Here is a 21,385-nt window from a genome sequence, read left to right as displayed (position 1 = left end):
GGCCCGCCTTAAACTGGATCTACTTTATCTAGAACTTTGATAACAACAGGAGATGCAAGATACCAAATGTATTTTTAAAGAGAGACACGATCAAAATTTCATAATTGAAAAAATATGAGACTGAATAATAAACATCAAGAAGTGTAACAGCAAATAATCAGTTACAACCATTATATTAGCCTATTGTTTGATCCCAAACAGAAAAGAATTCTACTGTACACATCTGCGGTATCCAGACAATCAGAGCTGAATTCCAGGTACAAATGAAGACCAACAAATTTTCACATGGCAGTTACTCCAATACGGCAACTTCTTGGTCTACTCTCCAATAGTTTGCATCATTGTACTCTTTTATTCCTGCCCCACCATCATCTGTACTCTCTTTTTCAGGACTCTTTGGAGCAATGCTCTTTTTCAATGGAGCAGCCTCCCCAACGATCCCCTCCTTAAGAGCATGTTCCATTGCCTTTTCAGTACCCTCTAATTCTACACCAACAAATTCAACATCCTCTTCAAACATAGAAGGAACACCAGCCGCTTTACTAGACTCAGATCCAGGTGAACTTTTGCTGGAATCTGGAGAGGTTGAGACACCATTTTGAATAGATTCTTCACTACCACCAGATGCTGCCTCCGGTGATTTTGCCAGATTGTCACTAGAGTTACTGGGATCTTCAAATGGGTTCACATTGGATCTACCAACTTGAAAGTCTGAAGCATTACCCCATGCCGCCCATTCAGGCATAGGCCTGTCTCCAAAGGGGTCATCATTGTCTGTTGTCTCAAAGTGGAAGAAACCCATGTCATCTGACGGACCTGCTTTCTCATTTTGTTGATTGAAGCTACCACCATTAACAGAATTTGATCCACCAAATCCACTGAAGGCATTTGAACTAGAAGTGGGTGCTCCATCTGTAGACTTTTTGCTCTCGGCCAAGCCATCCTCCTCTCCAACTACCACCTCATCATCACTATTGCTATTCCCACCATTTGATGTTCCATTAAGGTTGATCTCTTCCATCGCCTCTGTAGGTGAGGTGTTCATAGGTGCATCACCAAGTCTATCATCTTGAAAAGCAAACCAGTTTGAGTTTGTGAACAAACTGCTGCAGAACGGGAAAAAAAAAAAATAGAACTGTCACACAAAGCAGTAAAAAGTCTAGAAGAAAAAAAAACAGATGCTATGACATTACCTGCATCACTAAGTAGCCATATTTTAACACACTCAAAGGAACCATAGAAACACAAGGGCATGCATTTCCTTTTGTGCGTGTGCGCGTGTGGGTGAAGAGGGAGGGAATCTTTTCCTTTTCCCCATCCTCCTCCATTTTTCTTGCATTTAAAATCTAAGGCTGTTTGTTTGGAGAAAATTGATTTTTAATTGCCTACACCCAATTATAGTGCAGAAATGCTGCAGAAAACACGACATCTGCACACGGCTAATCCTTTAAAACTACAGAGCTGCAAACTCACCTCCCCTGGTCATCTCCCAATCGGAGGGATGATATCACAACTTCAGCAGACTCATCATCAAAGTAAGCATCCTACATGGCATGACCATAAAACTGTGAGAACACTAGAGGCTTATGATAACATCAAGAAAAAGAACGAGAGACCTTTAAAAACATTCAAAAGGAAGTAATGTCAATCACGGAATAAAAGTATTACCTCATCATCTCGTTCAAGAGCAGCATGACCCTATAAACAAGTAATAAAGACCATGAATGAATTGACAAGTGTGTAACCGTAACTCAACTGCACCCCACAGCCCAGAATCAGGGTTACATGCACAGGTCCCAGAGTTGTATTTATCTTCTCTTCTTCTTGCAGAACAACACCCCACCCCACCCCTCTAAGCTTCTTTTCCCAGGAAAAAAAAGAATAACTGAGCAATTAACACTGATTTAAATGCATTAGGCAAACCCTTACCTCTTCAGCATCATCATTGTCATATATGGTATATCTAAATGCTTGGCTAAGATTATTGGCTAAAGCTGCTACATCATAATCTCTGTCATGAACATCTTCCTCATCACTGTCCCTCATCCGATCGTGTAATGCAGTTGGCCGGCTGCTCATAGTTAGAAAACTCATCATGACCTCTATTCCAGTAGTTGATACAGGAATCAATAAGGACAGTAAAGAGGAAGAGGTAGAAGGGAAGTAAACTGGAACATTTTCAGTTCTTTTGCCTACCAAAAGTACTCAACATAACCACCTCTCATTCTCCAGTTCTTTGAAAATTTGTGACATCTATGTTTATACTACTCAGATGAGCTATCCTTGACTATCTGATTAAATGATTTTATTAGAAGCTTTTTTGGTTGAACGTGTGATTATTACTAGAAGCTTTTCGTCTAATTAATGAGGACACTTCTTGTCACTACTAGATCAAAATAATGCACATGACTGCAGCCTCCAAAAGCGCATTGTTACAGTTAGTTCTCTGCTTTCCCACCCACCACTCATTTTCCTACCCTATTTTTGACCTATTTCTCCAGCTGCTAGAAAATTCATACATGGAAGTAGTAGGTCCAACGGACAAAGAATGGTTCTCACAGGGACAACAATAATATGTGACTTAGAGTACTAATCTGTGTAAATACTTCTCTCTGTTTGCTTCTCAAATTTTTTTTTGGTTTGTTTTCCATTTTATCATTCCACCAGGTTAGGGCGAAGTTGAGAAATATGCAAATGACATGGTTCAACTACGATAAGCTTCATTGGACAATACTAAAACTATAAAAAGGTATAGCTGAAGTAGTTGCTCCACTTACATCAGGTCTGGTGTTTGTCAGGGGTTAGAACTTGTATGTCCATAAATTTGAAGAACCACTTTAAAATCAAGAAATCCTAATTTGCCTTAAAAGACGAATTATTTAGAAGTGGTATGAACTGGACCTAATAGAGCAGAATGGACAAGGGAATTCATATAGCCGACCCTAGATAATTTGGGATCAGGACATATTTGATTGATAAACTAACATTACAGATGATATAATATTGGTGATCAGTTACAAAATTAAAAAAAAGAGGCAAAACTTACCCACAAGACCATCGGTAGACATTTTCGATTGTATTACGCTCCTGTAATACGGTAGTTTGCCAATCACTCCATTCCATATTTTTCTGGTGTAAAGAATACAGACTAGCATGTGAGATGCAATTTAGCACAAAATCTGCTGCCACTAAATAACTATTAATCTATTATATAGAATGTCATCAGGCAGAACCGGTCACCAACTTCTACTATTCAATCAATATGATGAGCCAAAACAATAATAAAGGATCTAATGAGATACTCCACAATCATAAGAATGATTTTTCTTAACAAAGTGATTTACTGATTTCACATTGTGACTAGAAATGTGACAATTAAAGATCAAATAAAAAGTTTAATCACCCCACACAGTAAAATCAGTGCCAGTGCACTCTTCCCAACAACTAAAAACAAGCTAAGATCAATTTCATATCAACGAAAACTTTTGAAGCATGGTGGCTAGGCAATCGTATGTTGAAATTAATTGCCAAGGTCCATCCTAAACTGTTTTAAAGTTGTGGAAAAGAGCATTTGCTTAGAGACATAAACATAAGAAGTCTTTATCCCTTTTTTGTGATGGTGGTGTTCAGGCCAGCTTTGCACACCTCGATGGTCCCCCGTTTAACTGTTGCCTCCAATCGCAAAAGTACCGGCTACCTGTATTTTGCCCCACCAGAATTTGAACATGAGATCTCATGGTTCTCCTACCACTTCATTGACCACTAGGCCACACCCAAGGGTGCTACAAATTCTAACAATTAGGGGTTGTTTGGTATGGGGGATCGGATAGACAAAGTTGTCCCATGGAATTAGTTATCCCACCATACATATAGGATAAAGTATCCCATCATTGTAGTACAAATGGTAGGATAAATAATCCAGGACTAATACCTCTAATCAAACGCATGATAAAATAATCCTACATTTTATCCCGGGATTATTATCCCTTATCCCTCATACCAAACGACCCCTTAATGTTTCAAAACCATTGAACAATTATTCAGAGAAAATTTTCAAAATCTAATAGAACACTTTTGGTTGATGTGCTCATAAGCAGTTCATCATCGTTTAAAGCATATCAAGCAACTAAGCACAAGGCTGCCACACACCTCAATATGTGCTTGAATGTAGTCGTCATTCTTTCCCAACTGAACAAGTTTGTTAGAAATCCGTGTTATATGTCCGATGTTGCCCACTCGGGGTGCTCGTTTTGCAGAGTTTGGTAAAGTTGGCTGCATCACTCAAAAAATACCATTAAAACACTTCCAAGATATTAAATGCAGTGAGGTTGTGGGGTTCCCATTTAACATATTTCTTATCTTGGAGAGAATGGGGTGGAATAATTGTAAAGGCACCACAATTTTTAAAACCTAAAACTTAATAAAAAGTAAATCAGCTATTCACAAATATCAACCTGTTTTTCATCACTAGAAATTGTAGACTGTTTATCCGTTTGAAGTATCTTCCCAATCAAATCGCACTCTTCAAAAAGATGGTCAACAATTATATTGTTTTTGCTTTCTATGCAGGAGTATATTATACTCTCCACGTGATGATGTAATGCATTATTGTAAGGGTACCTGTACAGCAATTAAGTATTTTGTTAGAACGTCAAAGTAGTGAGAAAGTCACCCAATACAAAATCAATGGCTTTTGGTGCCTACACCAGCCAGAGTTTCAGAATCCATGAGCATAGACAAAAATCTTACTCAAAAAAGAGATCCAGGACTCTTTCAATTGTCCCCGAGCTGATCAACTCTTTCTCTGCAGCTTCATTGCCAGCTTTCAGTAGCACGGAAATGAATTCCACAATCTACAATAATGAAGAAAACCACAACAATACAGTCAACTCAACTATAAGCAGTCAAAATGAAAGTACACTTGAAAGTATGAACATATTTTCATATTAGCACTCTTCTCTGAGGCAGCATTGGGGCAGCATGGACATGAGGCTTGCCACTCAACCTATCCCCAAGAGAGAAACCTTTACATATCTTGGAGCCGTCATCCAGAGTAATTGGGACATCGACGAGGATATCACACATCGCATTGGGGCAGCATGGACAAAATGGAGGCTTGCCTCTGGAGTCCTGTGTGATAAGAAGGTACCATCTAAACTTAAAGGTAAATTTTACAAAATGGTGATTAAGCTGTCGTCGTTATATGGTGTGGAGTGCTGGCCAGTCAAGAACTTTCCTGTTCAAAAGATGCATGTTGCGGATATGAGGATGTTGAGATGGATGTGTGGGCATACTAGGCGAGATAAGATTAAGAACGAGGCTATTCGGGAGAAGGTAAGAATAGCCTCTGTGGCAGACAAGATGAGAGAAGCGAGACTGAGATGGTTTGGGCATGTGCAAAGGAGGTGTGTCAACGCCTCAATTAGGAGGTGCAAGCGGTTGGATTTGGGGGCTATGCGAAGGGGTAGGGGTAGACCGAAAAAGTATTGGGGAGAGGTGATTTGACAGGATATAGCACAACTCCATATCACCGAGGACAAAACCTTAGACAGAAAGGAGTGGAGGTCGCGAATCAGGATAGAAGGCTAGCAAGGGTAGATTGTGGTATTGCCCTGTGACAATCTTAGGCCTAGGCGTGCCAGTTAGTTGTGTGTTACTGCCATCTGACTACCATTTTCTTGCTATTAGTATTGTTCTTGTCTTGTAAAATTTGTAGTGCTTCTTGTTTTAGCCGATATGGTATATATATATATTGTTGCTCTCTCTTTTTTGGGACAGGTACTTTTAAGCCGAAGGTCTTTCGAAAACAGTCTCTCTACCTCCATGAGGTAATGGTAAGGTCTGCGTACACTTTACCCTCCCAGACCCCACTTGTGGGATTTCACTGGGTATGTTGTTGTTTGTTGTTAGCACTCTTCTCTGAGCTTCTATTCCACTAACTAAATGCTGATAAATATTTTTCAACAAATCCATCAATACAACAAGACGAGCTTCCAAGCTATTTACAATTCATTCAGAAAACAAACATGAAACAACTTAGTCCATTCTAGCTTTGAAAATAAATAACCAAAAATTGAAAATAAAAATAGATAGGCTCACTCAATTCCAAGAGCATAGATAATACAAACCTTTAAGCGATGCTTCCCTAGAGGTGGTCTGAGTTCACCATATGTCGTAGGCAGAATCTTCTCATCAGAGGTCACATTCAACAGTTTGACCAAGTCACCTATGATAGAATGAGCAACGATTGTGAAACATCTCTAAGATGAGCTTTAAGGGGGCAGCAAACACATCAGCTGTATCATGAACGACAAGGTTTCTTTTTTCTTTCTTGTGATGGCTTTGTGTTTTCAGGCTTTACTACTGCCCACTCTCTTAGAAAATTCTACATTGATCTCTCAAGAGTAGAAACGTATAACAATTCAAAATCATACAAGCTTTTGCAAAAAGAAACTTACCGAGTGTAGGCAGCATTGCACCAATAGTGTCAGGACTGATATGCGTGGGTGACTCGTAAACATGCTGACCCCGGAAGGAATACATCATAAATGATGGGATTGATCTCTTTGAATCCAACAGAGATATGCAGACAGTCAAAGAATGGACAAGGGCAGACTTTGAGTGTGAATCTGAAAGGGCATGACCAAATATCCTTGCTACAAAGCTACATGTAAAGAAAGTTGAGTAACTACATCAGTCAAAGTTTACCATTACTAGAAAAGAATGCCAGGGAATTTTCCCCCAGCTTTCCAGAAAAGTATCAACTGAAACCCCACATACCTTGGACTAGATAGTTTAGTAGCCAGAGGCGAAGGTGTGTTTCTGGTTATTGCACATAGTGTCTCCGCTGCATTAGCCTGTACTTCAGGAGAACTCTGGACAATAAAACAGTACATCAGAAATGACAAATCACCTCATTTAAATGGATAACTAATTCTTGGTAGGTATTTAAAATAACACTTCTTGGGTAATTAGAACAACTACTGCAAACATAGAGGAAATATTTTTTTCAAAATGTATACAACATGAGTCAAACTGGGTAAGGATTAAAAATATGGACCCATTTTGGTTATAATGCAGGGCCAGCTGACCCAATGTAAAAATTCCAAAATCACTTCTATGTCCTTTTTCATATGAATGTGTTGTCAAAGGCTCGCTTAAGCCCTGAAGCGAGGCTCAAAATGTGTTGAGCGCTTCACCTTGCTTAATATGTGCTTCAATGTCATCATCCAGGTTTTAAGGCATACATTCCATTGCCAATGAGCCTCCTTCGAAAGAGGCAAGACTAAACAATTGATATTTTACTTTATCGTAATATTTTTTTCCAATTTCTTTGTTCATATATTTATCATTCATGCTTATAATTATTAGTCTTGGACTAAACGTATATATTTGTATATTTGTATGTTTTCTTCCGTTGCACCTTTTTTCATTAAAGCCCACACTTAATTTGTGCTTTAAGCCCCAATGGACTTTAGAGGTTTACAGAGCTTTTTGCTTTTGACTGATTGATAATGGATTGAGAAGTTTTATCGGAGAATGTCGTTTACTTATGTTGTTATGTGTGTAGGAGAAAACGAGCTTGCTGCAAGACAAAAACAAATGAAATCAAGAATAAAAATGGAAGAAAGTGCATTGCTCATGCAGGAAGGACTAAGGAGCTGGAGCGCACAGTTAAGGCAGATACTCTAGACAAAGTGCTTGATCATGTGCGCACTCAAGTCCCCTGTGTGCAAAGCACGCACTTCTTCTATGGGATTTTTAACATGGGGCTAATTGCGGGAGTTTCTTTGGATACCCCTGACTCTATTTAAGTCCTACAAACTAGTGATTTATAACCACTTCCAAACTAAAGAGTTATTCTGCTAAATAGTACTCAGCAAGATTTCTTTTGAACAATATTTGTACCAATCCTATGGAGACGATATCTTTCTATACTAGCTTTGACGTAGAACGAGCTTATTTATATAGTTGTGTTCTACGCTTTTCAAAGCATGAGTGCACAATAATATATTGTTATCCTTATTGCAAGATGAATATGGTAAACCGAAAACTTGTAAACGTCAACCAGAATATATATATATATATATATATATCGAAGGACTACTAATGAGGAGTAGCAGATAAGCAAGTTGTGCAAGTCTTTATAGCTTACAGAAGGGCTCAATTTATCTACGATCATTTCTAAAAGATTGCTGTCAGCCAACCATTGCATCACATCTGTCGTGTTAGGGTATATTTGATCATCAGCTCCTACAAGTCGCACCAAAACCTATAAAGAAACAGTTCATCAGAGGAATGTCTTGTCTTCACCGGATCAATTCTCAAAGTTGACTATATATCACAATCATACACGATGAAAAACAACCGAAATACTAACCTCCATAATGGATGTTATACCAATCAAATCAACCATCAGGCGGAAAACATCATGATGCGCCTGTAAGAAAATCAAAATGATCTAGAATATAAGCAATTCTTTTGAAGGGAAGAAGAGGGAAGATGAAAAACAAAAAAACATGTGCATGTTGTTAAGGAGGCCTATAAAGCATTAAATCAATATCCTCTCTAAGCTTGCTAAGTGGAGGAGTTAGACAAGGTTTCCATGCATTACCCACTCCATGTAAACTTGGAGATAGGGGGTGTTCATGGTTGGGCTTGGGTTGGTTTTGGGGTAAAACCAAAACCAAACTAATTTAGTCGGTTTTAAAATTATTAAAAACCAAACAAACCAAAACAAATATAATTCATATACATTGGTTTGGTAGTTGTCGTTTTGGTTCGGTTTTTAAGAAACATAATGATACTTCTCTCTTAGTTTTTCTTTTCCTACAATTAGAAAAGAATTTTCCTATTATTTTCCAACTTATAATGCATTATTAACCTTTTATTGGCGTGGCTATAATTTTCTTAGATTATGGATAAATTTTCTTAACATCTATAAGCTTTAATCAAGTGGATAAGGTTGATAAGAAATACCCAAAAATAAATAAATAAATAAATAAATAAATATATATATATATATATATATATATATTATATAAAGGTAATCTTATAGTTGTTTCTTTGAACAAATGAGTTTGGATTCATGACTTTCTTTTAATAAATGAGCTAAGTTGTAAAGTTCATTACACATAAATAACATTTTCATGAAAAAATATACAAAATGTTTAAAATTATTTATAAAAAATAATATATTGTAGATATATAATTATCAATTGTGTGTATATAGCTTCTCGGTTTGGCTCGGTCTTTTATTCCGTTTGTTTTTAATAAAACCAAACAAAATATTATTGATTTTTTAAAACTAAAATCCAAATCAAATAAAAATCGATTTATTTAATTGGTTTGGTTTGTCTTTCCGTTTGGATCGGTTTTTAACCAAACTGTTAACAACCCTACTTGGAGAAACATTTCTTCCAAGAAGTGGCTTCATGCAATTATTTCATAGACAACTTGAGCAAGTTTTGGGCTCTTAACCCTCCTTGCACCATGAAACAGGGGTGATTTTTTTTCCTCAACAACGTCACCACCGTCCGACAGTCAGCGTCGCAGCCAACTTCAGCCTACCAACACACTCACACGTTTGACACTTAGTTTAATTTCGTATCAAACTCAATATAAACAAATGACACGCAGCGTTACTGGCAACGCCCAACCTTTTTATTATTATTTCTCACAAAAAGGAACTCACGAATTTGGAAGGCCTACAAAACTCTTGCTACCTACCTTAGCCAAATTCTGCCTACATATATACAACCTGCCAGGGCAGTTACAAGCAACTACAAGGGGAGGGACGTGCATGGCATGTGCCAGCATTTACATGGGAATTATGGGGGATCATGGCCTACATACAGGCCCTAACATTTCGCCCACGTCTGCAAAGCCTTCAGAGAATCGGACATAACCGTCGCATGTGCCTCGCGCGTGACTCCTCTGCATGTGCCTCGCGCATGCCTTAGCCTGATGCTCGCCTCACAGCTTTGCGCCAATGTCATGCCATTATCATGCCAACAACATGCCAACGTTTTGCCATGTCCATCTGTCTTGGCCTCGCCAACGCCTTGCCAATGCCATGCCAACGCTTGCCACGTCCATCCGCCTTGGCCCCAACCAGCCCATGTCAATCTCCATGTCTGCCGGTGCCAACCCTTTGCCTGCACGCATGCCCGCCTGGTGCCATGAGCCTATCGCGCGCGTGCCCGCCTAGTGCCATGCGCATGTCGCGCGCATGCCCGCCTGGTGCCATGCACCTGTCGCGCCACTGACGTTCGTCAAGCTGCTTTGCCAACACCCAAGCACCTTGACTTAGTTGCACACCATGCAATCGACATGCAACTCCGCACATTGCTTTTCACAGTCGCATAGGCCCGTGTCAAGGGGCAATGTACAAGCCCTTGACACTGCCCTCGCCCGCATGCGTCTAAGTCCAAACTTGGGGGTCTAACAAACCACCCCCACCAGTTGAACTCGACGTCCTCGTCGAGGCTGTTTTCAGGTAGACCTCTAATTGCTTGTCGAACTGCCAAAGTGACTTTGTCTTTTCCCAAGTAGCGTCAGCCTCTTGCTTACCCTTCCACTGAATCAGAAATTGTCTTCCTATTCTTCTTGACACCAAGTACCCGGTGATCCAATATCTTCTCGATTTCAGCATCAAACTGTGTGCGCACCACAGCCGGTGCTCTCTTCGACTGATTCCTGTCCGGATCATCAGCATCCTCATAATAAGGCTTTAGAAAACTTACATGGAAGGTTGGGTGCAACTTCAACCTCTCAGGCAGTCTCAACCTATAAGCGACTTCGCCAACTTTCTGAAGCACTTCAAATGGTCCATCATACTTTGGGATCAAACCACGGTGTTTAAACTTACTTGTGATCTGCTTCCAGATTTGGGGAGTAAGTTTGAGCAACACCTTATCACCAACATTGAAGTCCAGCGCCCTTCTCCGCTAGTCTGCATACTTCTTCATACGTTTCTAGGCCTTGTGCAAACTGTCTTGTGCCTCAGCAAGCACCTCTTGCTGGTCCCTAGCATAACGGTAAGCAGCAGGACATTTCCCCTGAGTCTTCTGCTTGGCAACATCAAGTGGAGTCATTGGTTGACTGCCTAGAACCAACTCAAATAGGCTCATCTCCGTCGCCCACGACTTGTGCAAATTATAGCAAAATTGTGCATTATCCAATAACTCCACCCAGTTCCGCTGACTTGCCATCACAAAGTGTCTCAGATATTCCTCCAGCGGATGATTAATTCTTTCGGTTTGCCCATCAGTTTGAGGGTGGTTCGCCGTAGAGAATTTCAAATCGGTCCCCATCATGTTGAACAAAGCAGTCCAGAACCGACCCGTGAACCGAGTATCCCTATCACTGATGATATCATCTGGCACACCAAAGAACTTAACCACATTTTTGTAAAACAAATATGCCGCAATATCCGACGAACACACTACTGAAGCAGCAACAAAGATAGCATACTTTGAGAACCTGTCCACCACAACCATGACAGATGCCATATCGTTTACTTTCGGAAACCCACCAATAAAGTCCATCGAAACGAACATCCACGGCCTTTCGGGAATAGGAAGAGGCTGCAGCAACCCCGCTTCCTTCTTGCGTTCAGTCTTATCTAATTGACAAACCAAACAAGTTTTCACGTACACTTCCACATCGTCTTCCATCTTTGGCCAAAAATATCCCCGAGACAATAGTGCCAACATCCGTTCCACACCTGGATGCCCCGCTCATGTAGTGTCATGCGCCTCTTTCATTAGTGCTTTACGCAGACTACCACCTTGAGGTACGACGATTCTCCCCCCTTTGAAATGGAGCAGATCGTCCTCGATCCAGTACCTCCGCACTATCCCGTCTTTAACTTGACTCATTAACTTAATTTATAATGAATCATTTGCAGCACAAAGTCTAATTTTATCAACAAAATCAGACTCCAATAGAGAAATTGAATGCAAAGCAGCGAATACCTCTTTTCTACTCAAAGTATCGGCAACCTGGTTGTCTTCCCGGCTTATGCTCCCACATGAAGTCCTACACCGCCAAGAATTCTTGCCAACGGACCTGCTTAGGACTCAATTTACATTGCGTTTTGAAGTATGTATTAGCAACGTTGTCCTTCTGCACCACGAACTTTGTTCCTAGCAGATACACACGCCACGTTTGCAGGCAATGCACCATAGCAACCATCTCCTTCTCATGAATAGAGTATCGTTGTTCTGCTTCATTCAACTTTCTGCTTTCAAAGGCCACGGGGTGCCCTTCTTGCACCAACACGCCTCCCACAGCCTTGTCTGAAGCATCAGTATGCACTTCAAATGGTAATTCAAAATCAGGCAGCCTTAGTATGGGTTCTGAAGCAATGGCCTCCTTCAACACTTTGAACGCACCATCACATTTGTCAGACCACGCCCACACTACATTCTTCTTCAACAAATCCGTCAAAGCAGCAGCCTTCTTTGAATATCCAGGAATGAATTTGCGATAATAGTTTGCTAACCCAAGGAAAGACCTCAAGTCCTTCACACTCCGCAGCGCCTGCAAATCAACAATAGCCTGCACCTTCTTTGGGTCCATCCTCACTTGGTTCTAACTCAACAAGTGCCCAAGAAACTTGATTTCTTGTTGCGCAAACTTGCACTTCTCCATTTTTACATAGAGTTGGTACTCCCGCAACCGAGACAGTACCTTTCGCAAATGGCCGATGTGTTTTTCCAACGAACAGCTATAAATTACAATGTCATCTAAGTACACTACAACAAACTCATCAAGGTACTCGAATAAGACATTGTTCATTAAATTGCAGAAAGTAGCCGGGGCACTGGTTAGCCCAAACGACATTACAAGAAATTCATATGAGCCATATCTAGTGACACACATTGTGTTTGACTCATCACCCTCTGCTATCCTAACTTGCCAGTAACCAGACCTAAGGTCTAGCTTAGTGAACCAACTAGCTTTGCACAACCTGTCCATAAGATCCTGCACCAACGGAACAGGGTACTTGTTCTTCACAGTCACTTTGTTTAGCGCCCGGTAGTCCACACACATCCTCATCGTCCCATCCTCTTTCCTTTGAAATAAAACAGGAGCACCATATGGAGCCTTTGATGGCTGAATCAGACCCACGACTAACAATTCATTCAATTGCTTCCTCAATTCAGCCAACTCCTTGGGAGCCATCCGATAAGGAGCTTGTGCAGGTGCAATGAAACCCGACAACAACTCAATCTTATGATCAATGTCCCTCCTAGGTGGCAACGTTTTAGGGAGTTCTAGTGGCATCACATCTTTAAACTCCCCTAATACGTGTGCTACGCACTCAGGCACATCAACCTTCACATCAGGTTTTACTTCCACCAAAGCAGCAAGGAAAGTATCTTCACCTTTCTTCAAGCCTTTCTCAACAGTAATAGCAGAAATAATAGGGCTCTTGTACTTACTCAATTTTTCTGCCTCGCCATATGGATGAACAGTTTTGATAAAGCCAGCCATCTTCTCTTGCATAACCATCACTCCGTCCAGTTGAGGCATTGGAACAAAGCAGTTCCTCCGCAAGAAATTGATTCTGAGGATCATGTCGAAATCCCCCAATGGAATCACCATCAAACTGTGTTTCCCCGCCCAAGGTCCAGCACTTATCTTCACATTATAAGTCATACCTTCTATCAATTGGGCTACCTGATTCACAGTTTTCATGTAATTCGAACTCTTCGTCAATCTCAGTCCGAATTTCGCAGCAATTTTCACATCAATAAAAGTGTGAGTAGCTCCGGTAACCACCATTGCCACTAACACTTTATCATCAACCTTCATTTCTATGTGCAATAACGAAGAATGAGGGTTTGTAGATGACTCCCCCACCGCGTTTACTAATGAAATGTGATTGTTCAAAAGTAAACCAAGAGGGTTTGCTAAAGCAGCAACTACACCACCTTCCTCATTTGTATTCGCACCTCATGCAAGCATTGCATTCACCTATTCACGATTTGGGCAGTTCCTGGCCAAGTGTGCTCCTCCATACGTCCAATAATCCTTATCTCTCGCTGAATTTTTGTTCCTCAAACTTCCAGCGCCCGCAACAGCCTTCCCTTTGTCAGCACCCTCTTTCCGCCCTTCCTTCTTCCAATCTCCCTTCTTTTCAGTCTTTTTCTTTGACTTAGATGAAGTAGGATTTTCAGAAGGAACTCGAATTGAGCAAAAATCCACCAACGAATCAGCCGTTGCAATTGCACTTAGGAGATCCTTCACGTTCTGTCTCCTAAGTTCATTTTGGGCCCACGCTTGCATCCCTGAAATGAAGTTGTGTAACTTGTCTTCATCAGACATATTCTGAATGTCCAACATCAAAGAAATCAAAGAAGTAAATTCTTTGATATAATCCCATATAGAGCATGTTTGCCTTAATCTTTTCAACCGATCTCTAGCAATCCAAGATGCATTGCTAGGAAGGAACTGGTCGCACATTTCCTTCTTCAATTTGGCCCAAGAATCAATCCTTGGCCTTCCAGCACTCACATAGTCTGCTTCCCTGGTCCTCCACCACAGTTTAGCATCACCAATCAAGATCATAGTGGTGATACTCAACTTGTCATTTTCAGCAATACAGGCAATTGTGAAATACTGTTCCATATCCCAAAGAAAATTCTCCAATTCCTTTGCAGATCTTGAACCAGTAAAGGCCTTAGGTTCAGGGATTTTTACCTTGGAACATTCTACTTCATGGCCTGAGTTAGGACTAGCAGTCATCGCTCTCCGCAAAATCGTCACTTCCAAGTTTAAAGTTTCGCTAGCCTTCTTCAGATCCTCGATTTGAACCAAAGCTCCATCACGGAATTCATCATAATCCGTTGTTTTTATGGAGATGATTTCACGAAACCGAACAAGTTATGTGTTCAAAATATGAATGTGACTCACAATAGACATCACATCATCATCGTTTTCAGCCATTCCCACGAGTGGCCTGAGTTAGGACTAGCAATCATCGCTCTCCGCAAAACCGTCACTTCCAAGTTTAAGGTTTCGTTAGCCTTCTTCAGATCCTCGATTTGAACCAAAGCTCCATCACTGAATTCATCATATTCCGTTGTTTTTATGGACATGATTTCAAGAAACTGAACAAGTTTTGTGTTCAAAATATGAATGCGACTCACAATAGATGTCACATCATCATCGTTTTCAGCCATTCCCATGAGTGTTTCCAGGGCAGCCACTCTGTCTTTCGTGCTACCTCCGCCAGCCATCGTGCTACGAAGCATAATCGTGTCGCTCTGATACCAGTTGAAACAAGGGTGATTTTTTTTCTCAACAACGTCACCACCGTCCGACCGTCTGTTTGACACTTAGTTTAATTTTGTATCAAACTCAATATATACAAATGACACAGCGTTACGGCAATACCAACCTTTTTATTATTATTTCTCACTCAGATATACAAAAAGGAACTCACGAATTTGGAAGGCCTACAAAACTCTTGCTACCTGCCTTAGCCAAATTCTGCCTACATATATACAACCTACCAGGGCAGTTACAAGCAACTACAAGGGAAGGGACATGCATGGCATGTGCCAGCATTAACATGGGAATCATGGGGGATCATGGCCTATATACAGGCCCTAACATTTCGCCCACGTCTGCAAAGCCTTTAGAGAATCGGGCATAACCATCGCATGTGCCTCACGCGTGACTCCTCTGCATGTACCGCACGCATGCCTCGCTCACGTTCCTCGCACATGCCTTAGCCTGATGCTCGCCTCACAGCTTTGCGGCAATGCCATGCCATCATCATGCAAACATTTTGCCATGTCCATCTGCCTTGGTCTAGCCAAGCCATGCCAACGCCTTGCCATGTCCATCTGCCTTGGCATCGCCAACGCCATGCCACCACCTTGCCATGTCCATCTACCTTGGCCTTGCCAATGCTATGCCAACGCTTGCCACTTCCGCCCGATGCTATGCGCATGTGCCCGCCTGGTGCCAGCGCCTGTCGCGCCACTGACATTCGTCAAGCTGCTTTGCCAACACCCAAGAACCTTGACTTAGCTGCACACCATGCCATCGGCATGCAACTTCGCACATTGCTTGTCACAGCCGCATAGGCCTGTGTCAAGGGGCAATGTACAAGCCCTTGACACTGCCCTCGCCCGCATGCGTCTAAGTCAGAACTTGGGGGTCTAACACACCACCACCCACTACTTCTAAATAAATATGCAAAAGTAAAGTTAAGTGACATCAGGATTTTTACTTGTCCAATAGACTAAATATAACTCAAAAAATCATTATTGAGTATACTAAACCCATCAATATTCTTTCCCTCATGAACAGTTATTTTTGGGACAAGTAAACCAATAGTTACTATTACAGATCAAAGTGCATCTTTTTTTCATCTATTCTTTCATAAACCTATAGTAACTATTTCAGATCAGAGTGCATCCTAATTAAACTTTTCAACAAGGGTGAAGACGAAAGCATGAGCTGCCCAACAAAAAAATCCTGACAGGGCTGGGTAAAGCACAAGTTTAAGTTGCACAGACTCTTCGCTTTCAATGCCGCACCTGTGTCGGATTCTCCAAAAATACACTACTTTGGAGAATCTGACATGCACCCCAATACTTTTTTGAAGAGTCCGAGCAACATAGACACAAGTCAGAAAAAGTTATCTTTCCTGCCTCCAGGTTGTTTGCAGGATACAAAGGAAAACGCAAAGATTATAGATATGTAGGTCATGAGAGGCAGGGTCTTTAATTGAGACAGGTCAGCATAAGAGGCGCAAGAACCATGAGATGAAGAGATGAAGAAACAAATGAGCCAACTCAAATTTGCGGAGAGAATGACCTTGTATTCACTATCCTTCCCCAAAAGAAGGGGAACCCAGCCTTGAGAGGACTCGAACAATTACTGATAGCAGGAGAAGAAAAGAAAGGAATAATTAGTAGTCTTGAAAAGGAAACTGGGGCTAATTCACAGTACGATTGGGTGGTTCTCTATATATGCAGATTAGGCATTTAAGGTAATGGGCAAAGCAGAGAGTTTGTTATTTGTTGGGCAAGCAAAGTGTTTTATCTCTAGAGGCACAGACAAGAAATAGAAGAAGCACAAAGAAATGAAATTAACAAACTTAGGGGGCACATCAAGAAAAGATGACTTTACATTGCCCAAAAAAAAATTTGCTACCTAATCTTATATCAAAAGATAATGTGACATTAGAAAAGAATGATGCTAAAGAACATCAAGTAAGCATATCAAAGAACGAATTAAAATGGCATGACCACAATAAATATACATAACTTGTTTTTTGATAAATAACTATGTATACATGTTTATAAAGTCTAAAATAGCTACCAAATGACTATTGCATTGGAATGCAAAAGCAAACATGTAACAAACGAAAATGTGTGGCTTTCTAAGGTTGAACTGATTATAGAAAGAGAAACTACAAAAGATTCTTCTGTGTCTTACCAAAAAAATCGGAACTTCTGTTTCTTGCAACTTCTGGAAACTCCAAAAAATGGACCAACATTATTTATATCTAATCTACCAGCGTTGAAGAAATACAGTTTTACTTTCTTTCAACCACAAATTATAAATTTACGATTTGTTGGACACTAACTTGAAAATTGGATGAAAAATGACCATAAGGACCACAAAGTAGCTAAGCAATTTATAATAACATGGTGTAAATATTAGATTATTTTTTTGTTAGGAGGTGGAGATAAGATATTTTCTAGTTAACCTTCTTGTTAACCAAAAATGTTGGGGTTAGAGATGTTGGTTTTGACCATATGAATTGAGTTATTGATGAATGTAAAACCATAACTCAAGCTAATCTTTGTGGTCTCATTTCAAATTGCTGCTTTGTTAAAAAAAAAGCACTGCCATAATAAATCAGCATAGCATACTGGACAAAATATATCATCATATCATACTACAAATTTTTCCAAGTTGTTGATTTCCACAAACAAAATCCTTTTATTGACAAAAAATAACATCTTGCTCATTTCTTCGGAAATAGAGACCCAAAATTTTAACTATATGAAGCAGCAAATATTAGTCGCCGGCAAGAATGGATCTGTGGTACGCTACCTGAACATAGTTCATGAGGGGAACAGTCTTCCGCAGCATGAGGCATATCACAACCTATAATGCAGTAGGAGTATACAAATCAACTTGCTTAAACCAAACAGCATTTCAAATTTCAACAAGGACAAAGAATCTTGTACACATGAAGCTTGTGGATGAATGATTTGATACCTTACTAAAATACCCAGCAAGCAATGCACTATGCGGACAACTTGGCTCCAAGAAGGAAAAGAGTAAATTCATGAGCTGCGCCAAGATGATAAAAAGGATTGAACTCTCGAGCAAAACAATTTCTTCTCTGAAACTAAAATGTAATAACTTTTTTTTTATATTTCAATTTTAAAATAAAATGTAACAACTGCATCTAGTGAATTGCCGTACCTCTTCTTCTTCCACTAGAGCCTTAAGGATAACATCAATTTCACAGGTGAATATCTCACTAGCAAGGAAAGGAAACCTATGGTACAAGACATCAATTAGAAACAATAAATTGTAAAAACATATACACTTGTGCAACTACAATTATTCAAATAATTAAGGCTTATTCATGTCCCATGATGACTTACTTAAACTTCCGTTTGCTATCGACATCCTCAGAAGGCTCATCAACAATGTAGTGCAGCAACTGCTCAATCTGGGCTCTATCTCTCAAACTGAAACCTCAAAATCATAAAACTGTCTCAATAAACATTGGGATTTTTAAGTGGTACCAATACTGAATGGTGTAATTATTACTTCTTCCCCTAGAACTATATGTCAATTGATAGTTAAATTGAAACAATTAGCAGAAGCATATGCATGATAAGAGAAAGACATTTTTATAAGGTAAAGAGGGATTCATAAAATTTAAACTTCGAGAATGTTTACAAATTTATGAGACGGCTGTTCAAAGCTTTGCATTCTTGAATTATCTCTTCTTCATCAAGAAGCTCTTCCAATGTGAAGTTTTCCTTGTCTAATACTGCTTCAACCTGAAAATCCAAGGGAAAAGATGTTTCAAAATCTGGCAATATCTAAATTAGAGAGGAGAACAAAAGGAAATAGAAAGTATCGGACTTATTGTAACAACATAATGAACAGAAATTATCAGACATCTTTAACTCAAAATAGAGAATAGCCAACTTACTATGAAATTCAATAAAGATGTTTAAAAGAGGGTCAAGCTTTAAAAAAACATAAATTGAAGGACATCAAAGTATTTGAAAATCACACTAGGAATTATGGTAGGGTCCTGTAAGTTGATGATGACTATTGTTGCAATGAAGAATCAACAATCTGAAAATACTCCATAGTAATCCATGCAGAAAAAATTCCGGAACTACTCTATACCCAAAAAACTCATGAATTGCACAGGTCGGTCCTATATGCTCAGTCTTCTAGATGATAAACAGAGAACTTAAGCTTTCACTCAATCAACATACACACAAAGAAACAGGTTCTACAGATCAATGAAACGTTACCTTATTCAAATTCAATTATCCCTTTTTTTGGATGAAAAAAAAATAAAGATTTTATTAATGATTACCAAGAAGGTACTTATAAGAGGACATCAAAAAAGAGTTTTCCCTTCTACATTGAAGGGGAATTTGACAAAGAGGTTATGTCAGATCCAACACTCTTCCTTCACCAAAAATAAAGACTCTTACAGCATCTTGATTTCTTTCTTCTCATCAAGACCAAAACTGTTTCTATCTAGACAAGTATCCCAGAAAACGCAAGTAGGAACTGCATTTCAGTGGTGCCTGCTGCCCTTAGAATGTCTTTGTGTACACCAGCAGCATAAAGCAAGTTCTATACTTCCTGGCATCACCCATTGGACTTCAAAAAATACTCAGAAACATTGATCAGTTATTAAGGTTTCGGACTAAATGATATTGTCAATTAGTATTAAGATTCAAGACTAATAATGTTGATATCAAATAATTCCAACATCGGCAAAACCCGCCACACTGTCCTCTAAGCAATTAATTTCAGCCATCAAATATTGACTAAGTCATATATCAGAACTCCACTTTCATCTCAATTCACAAAAAAAAGATACAAAGCAAATAACATGATCCAATGAAGCCTGAGTCAAGTTAATTACCAGCAATTAATACTTAACACTAATAAGCACAAAAGGTAACAGCACAGACACAGTGTAACTTGCATTTAACAATTGAAACACCAATACAGCATAAGCAAATTACATGATCCAATTAAGGCAATTAATTTAACGAAGTAAAATTAAATCAATATGTAACAGCAGAGACACAAAGTAAATTCCAGCTTCCACAGAATTTCCCCAAAAAGCATCAATGAACAGAAAACATGAAGTCCTAACACATCATACACTGCCTACGAACTTAAGCCACATATCATGCAAAAACTCATAAATGCTTCGAAATTCAAATCTCTACAAAATTAAGCTTGCTGATTCAAATAACAAATACAAGGACGATAGCATTAATTGGATCGAGTGACGTACCGGTGAACAAGCGGAAAGAGATGTGAGCTTCCAAAACATATTGAAAACAGATCTGCAAACCCTAGAAGTGAATCGAGAAAAGAGAAGAGATTGGAGATAGTGATAGCGAGAAAGGAAGAAAACCCTAACTTTTGAGATCAGAAGAAAGCGAAGCCGCAAAGATGGAAAAGAGGAGAAGAGAGGTTTTCTAATAAAATAAACTAAAAATTGATAGTACTAATGTTTTATGTTGCTGGGGAAATATGAGGACGGAAAAGTACAAACTTTGAGGTTCGAAATGTGTACGAAAATCGGAAAGGAAAAAAAAGAGAAAAGGATAAGCAAGTCGAGAGGGGCAAAAAGGACAACAGACGGAGAATAAATCATGCAAAATCTATATTCTACTGTATTAGTAAAGGCTTAGTTTCAACGTGTGTTTGATGTCTTTTAATTCAAATCAATGGGTATTTTTATCTTTTTAGTGCTCCTAGCTATGTGTCTTCTTCAGAGCTTTTTGAGTGTATTCATGTATCGCTGTTCACCTGTCTTGATTTCATCTTTCAAGTTTTTCCAAAGATCTTCTCCTTACTCCAACACTCATTCCAGGTAAGCTTCTTTATATTGTTTCTTTGATTTTTCAGTAATATTTTTGTTTTCCTCAAAATTGAAATTTTATCTTCCGTCATCAAATTTTATTTGGGGTTAGTTCAATTTTCCTTATGCTGTGGAGGCCATGATAATTTGAATAGTTGTACCTTCAATTTTTGTTTTGTTATTGTATTTTTTCTATCCCGTTTTGAATTTACAGGATTACATATCCTCGGTTATCTCTATTTCAGCTTTTCGCTTTGT

At 39.5% G+C, this 21,385-nt stretch overlaps 1 protein-coding gene across 5 annotated transcripts; it reads right to left on the bottom strand.

Moving 5' to 3' along the window:
• Window positions 1-96: 96 nt before the first annotated feature.
• LOC129901297 (uncharacterized) lies at window positions 97-20,912 on the bottom strand. Of its 5 annotated transcripts, none has more exons than XM_055976439.1 (20): window positions 20,555-20,816; window positions 19,734-19,905; window positions 18,955-19,058; window positions 18,654-18,747; window positions 18,469-18,544; window positions 18,259-18,333; window positions 18,091-18,144; window positions 8,381-8,440; window positions 8,156-8,272; window positions 6,781-6,875; window positions 6,459-6,664; window positions 6,129-6,226; window positions 4,750-4,853; window positions 4,455-4,620; window positions 4,150-4,272; window positions 3,047-3,129; window positions 1,930-2,071; window positions 1,669-1,698; window positions 1,474-1,544; window positions 97-1,106 (listed from the first exon to the last, which is right to left on the bottom strand). In XM_055976439.1, exons 6-20 carry the CDS (start codon window positions 18,328-18,330, stop codon window positions 293-295), a joined length of 2,235 nt encoding a protein of 744 aa, XP_055832414.1. In that variant the 5' UTR covers window positions 18,331-18,333; window positions 18,469-18,544; window positions 18,654-18,747; window positions 18,955-19,058; window positions 19,734-19,905; window positions 20,555-20,816; the 3' UTR covers window positions 97-292. The 5 variants fall into 5 exon arrangements, with proteins under 5 accessions (XP_055832414.1, XP_055832415.1, XP_055832411.1 ...); XM_055976440.1 differs by having other exon boundaries at window positions 19,734-19,887; window positions 20,555-20,629; XM_055976436.1 differs by lacking the exon at window positions 19,734-19,905 and having other exon boundaries at window positions 18,654-18,740; window positions 20,555-20,912.
• Window positions 20,913-21,385: the final 473 nt, after the last annotated feature.

This window comes from Solanum dulcamara, chromosome 8 (genome assembly GCF_947179165.1).
Source record: "Solanum dulcamara chromosome 8, daSolDulc1.2, whole genome shotgun sequence".
Lineage (NCBI taxonomy): Eukaryota > Viridiplantae > Streptophyta > Magnoliopsida > Solanales > Solanaceae > Solanum > Solanum dulcamara.
Note: the sequence above shows the minus strand (reverse complement) of the source record. Positions and strands in the feature narration are given on the sequence as shown.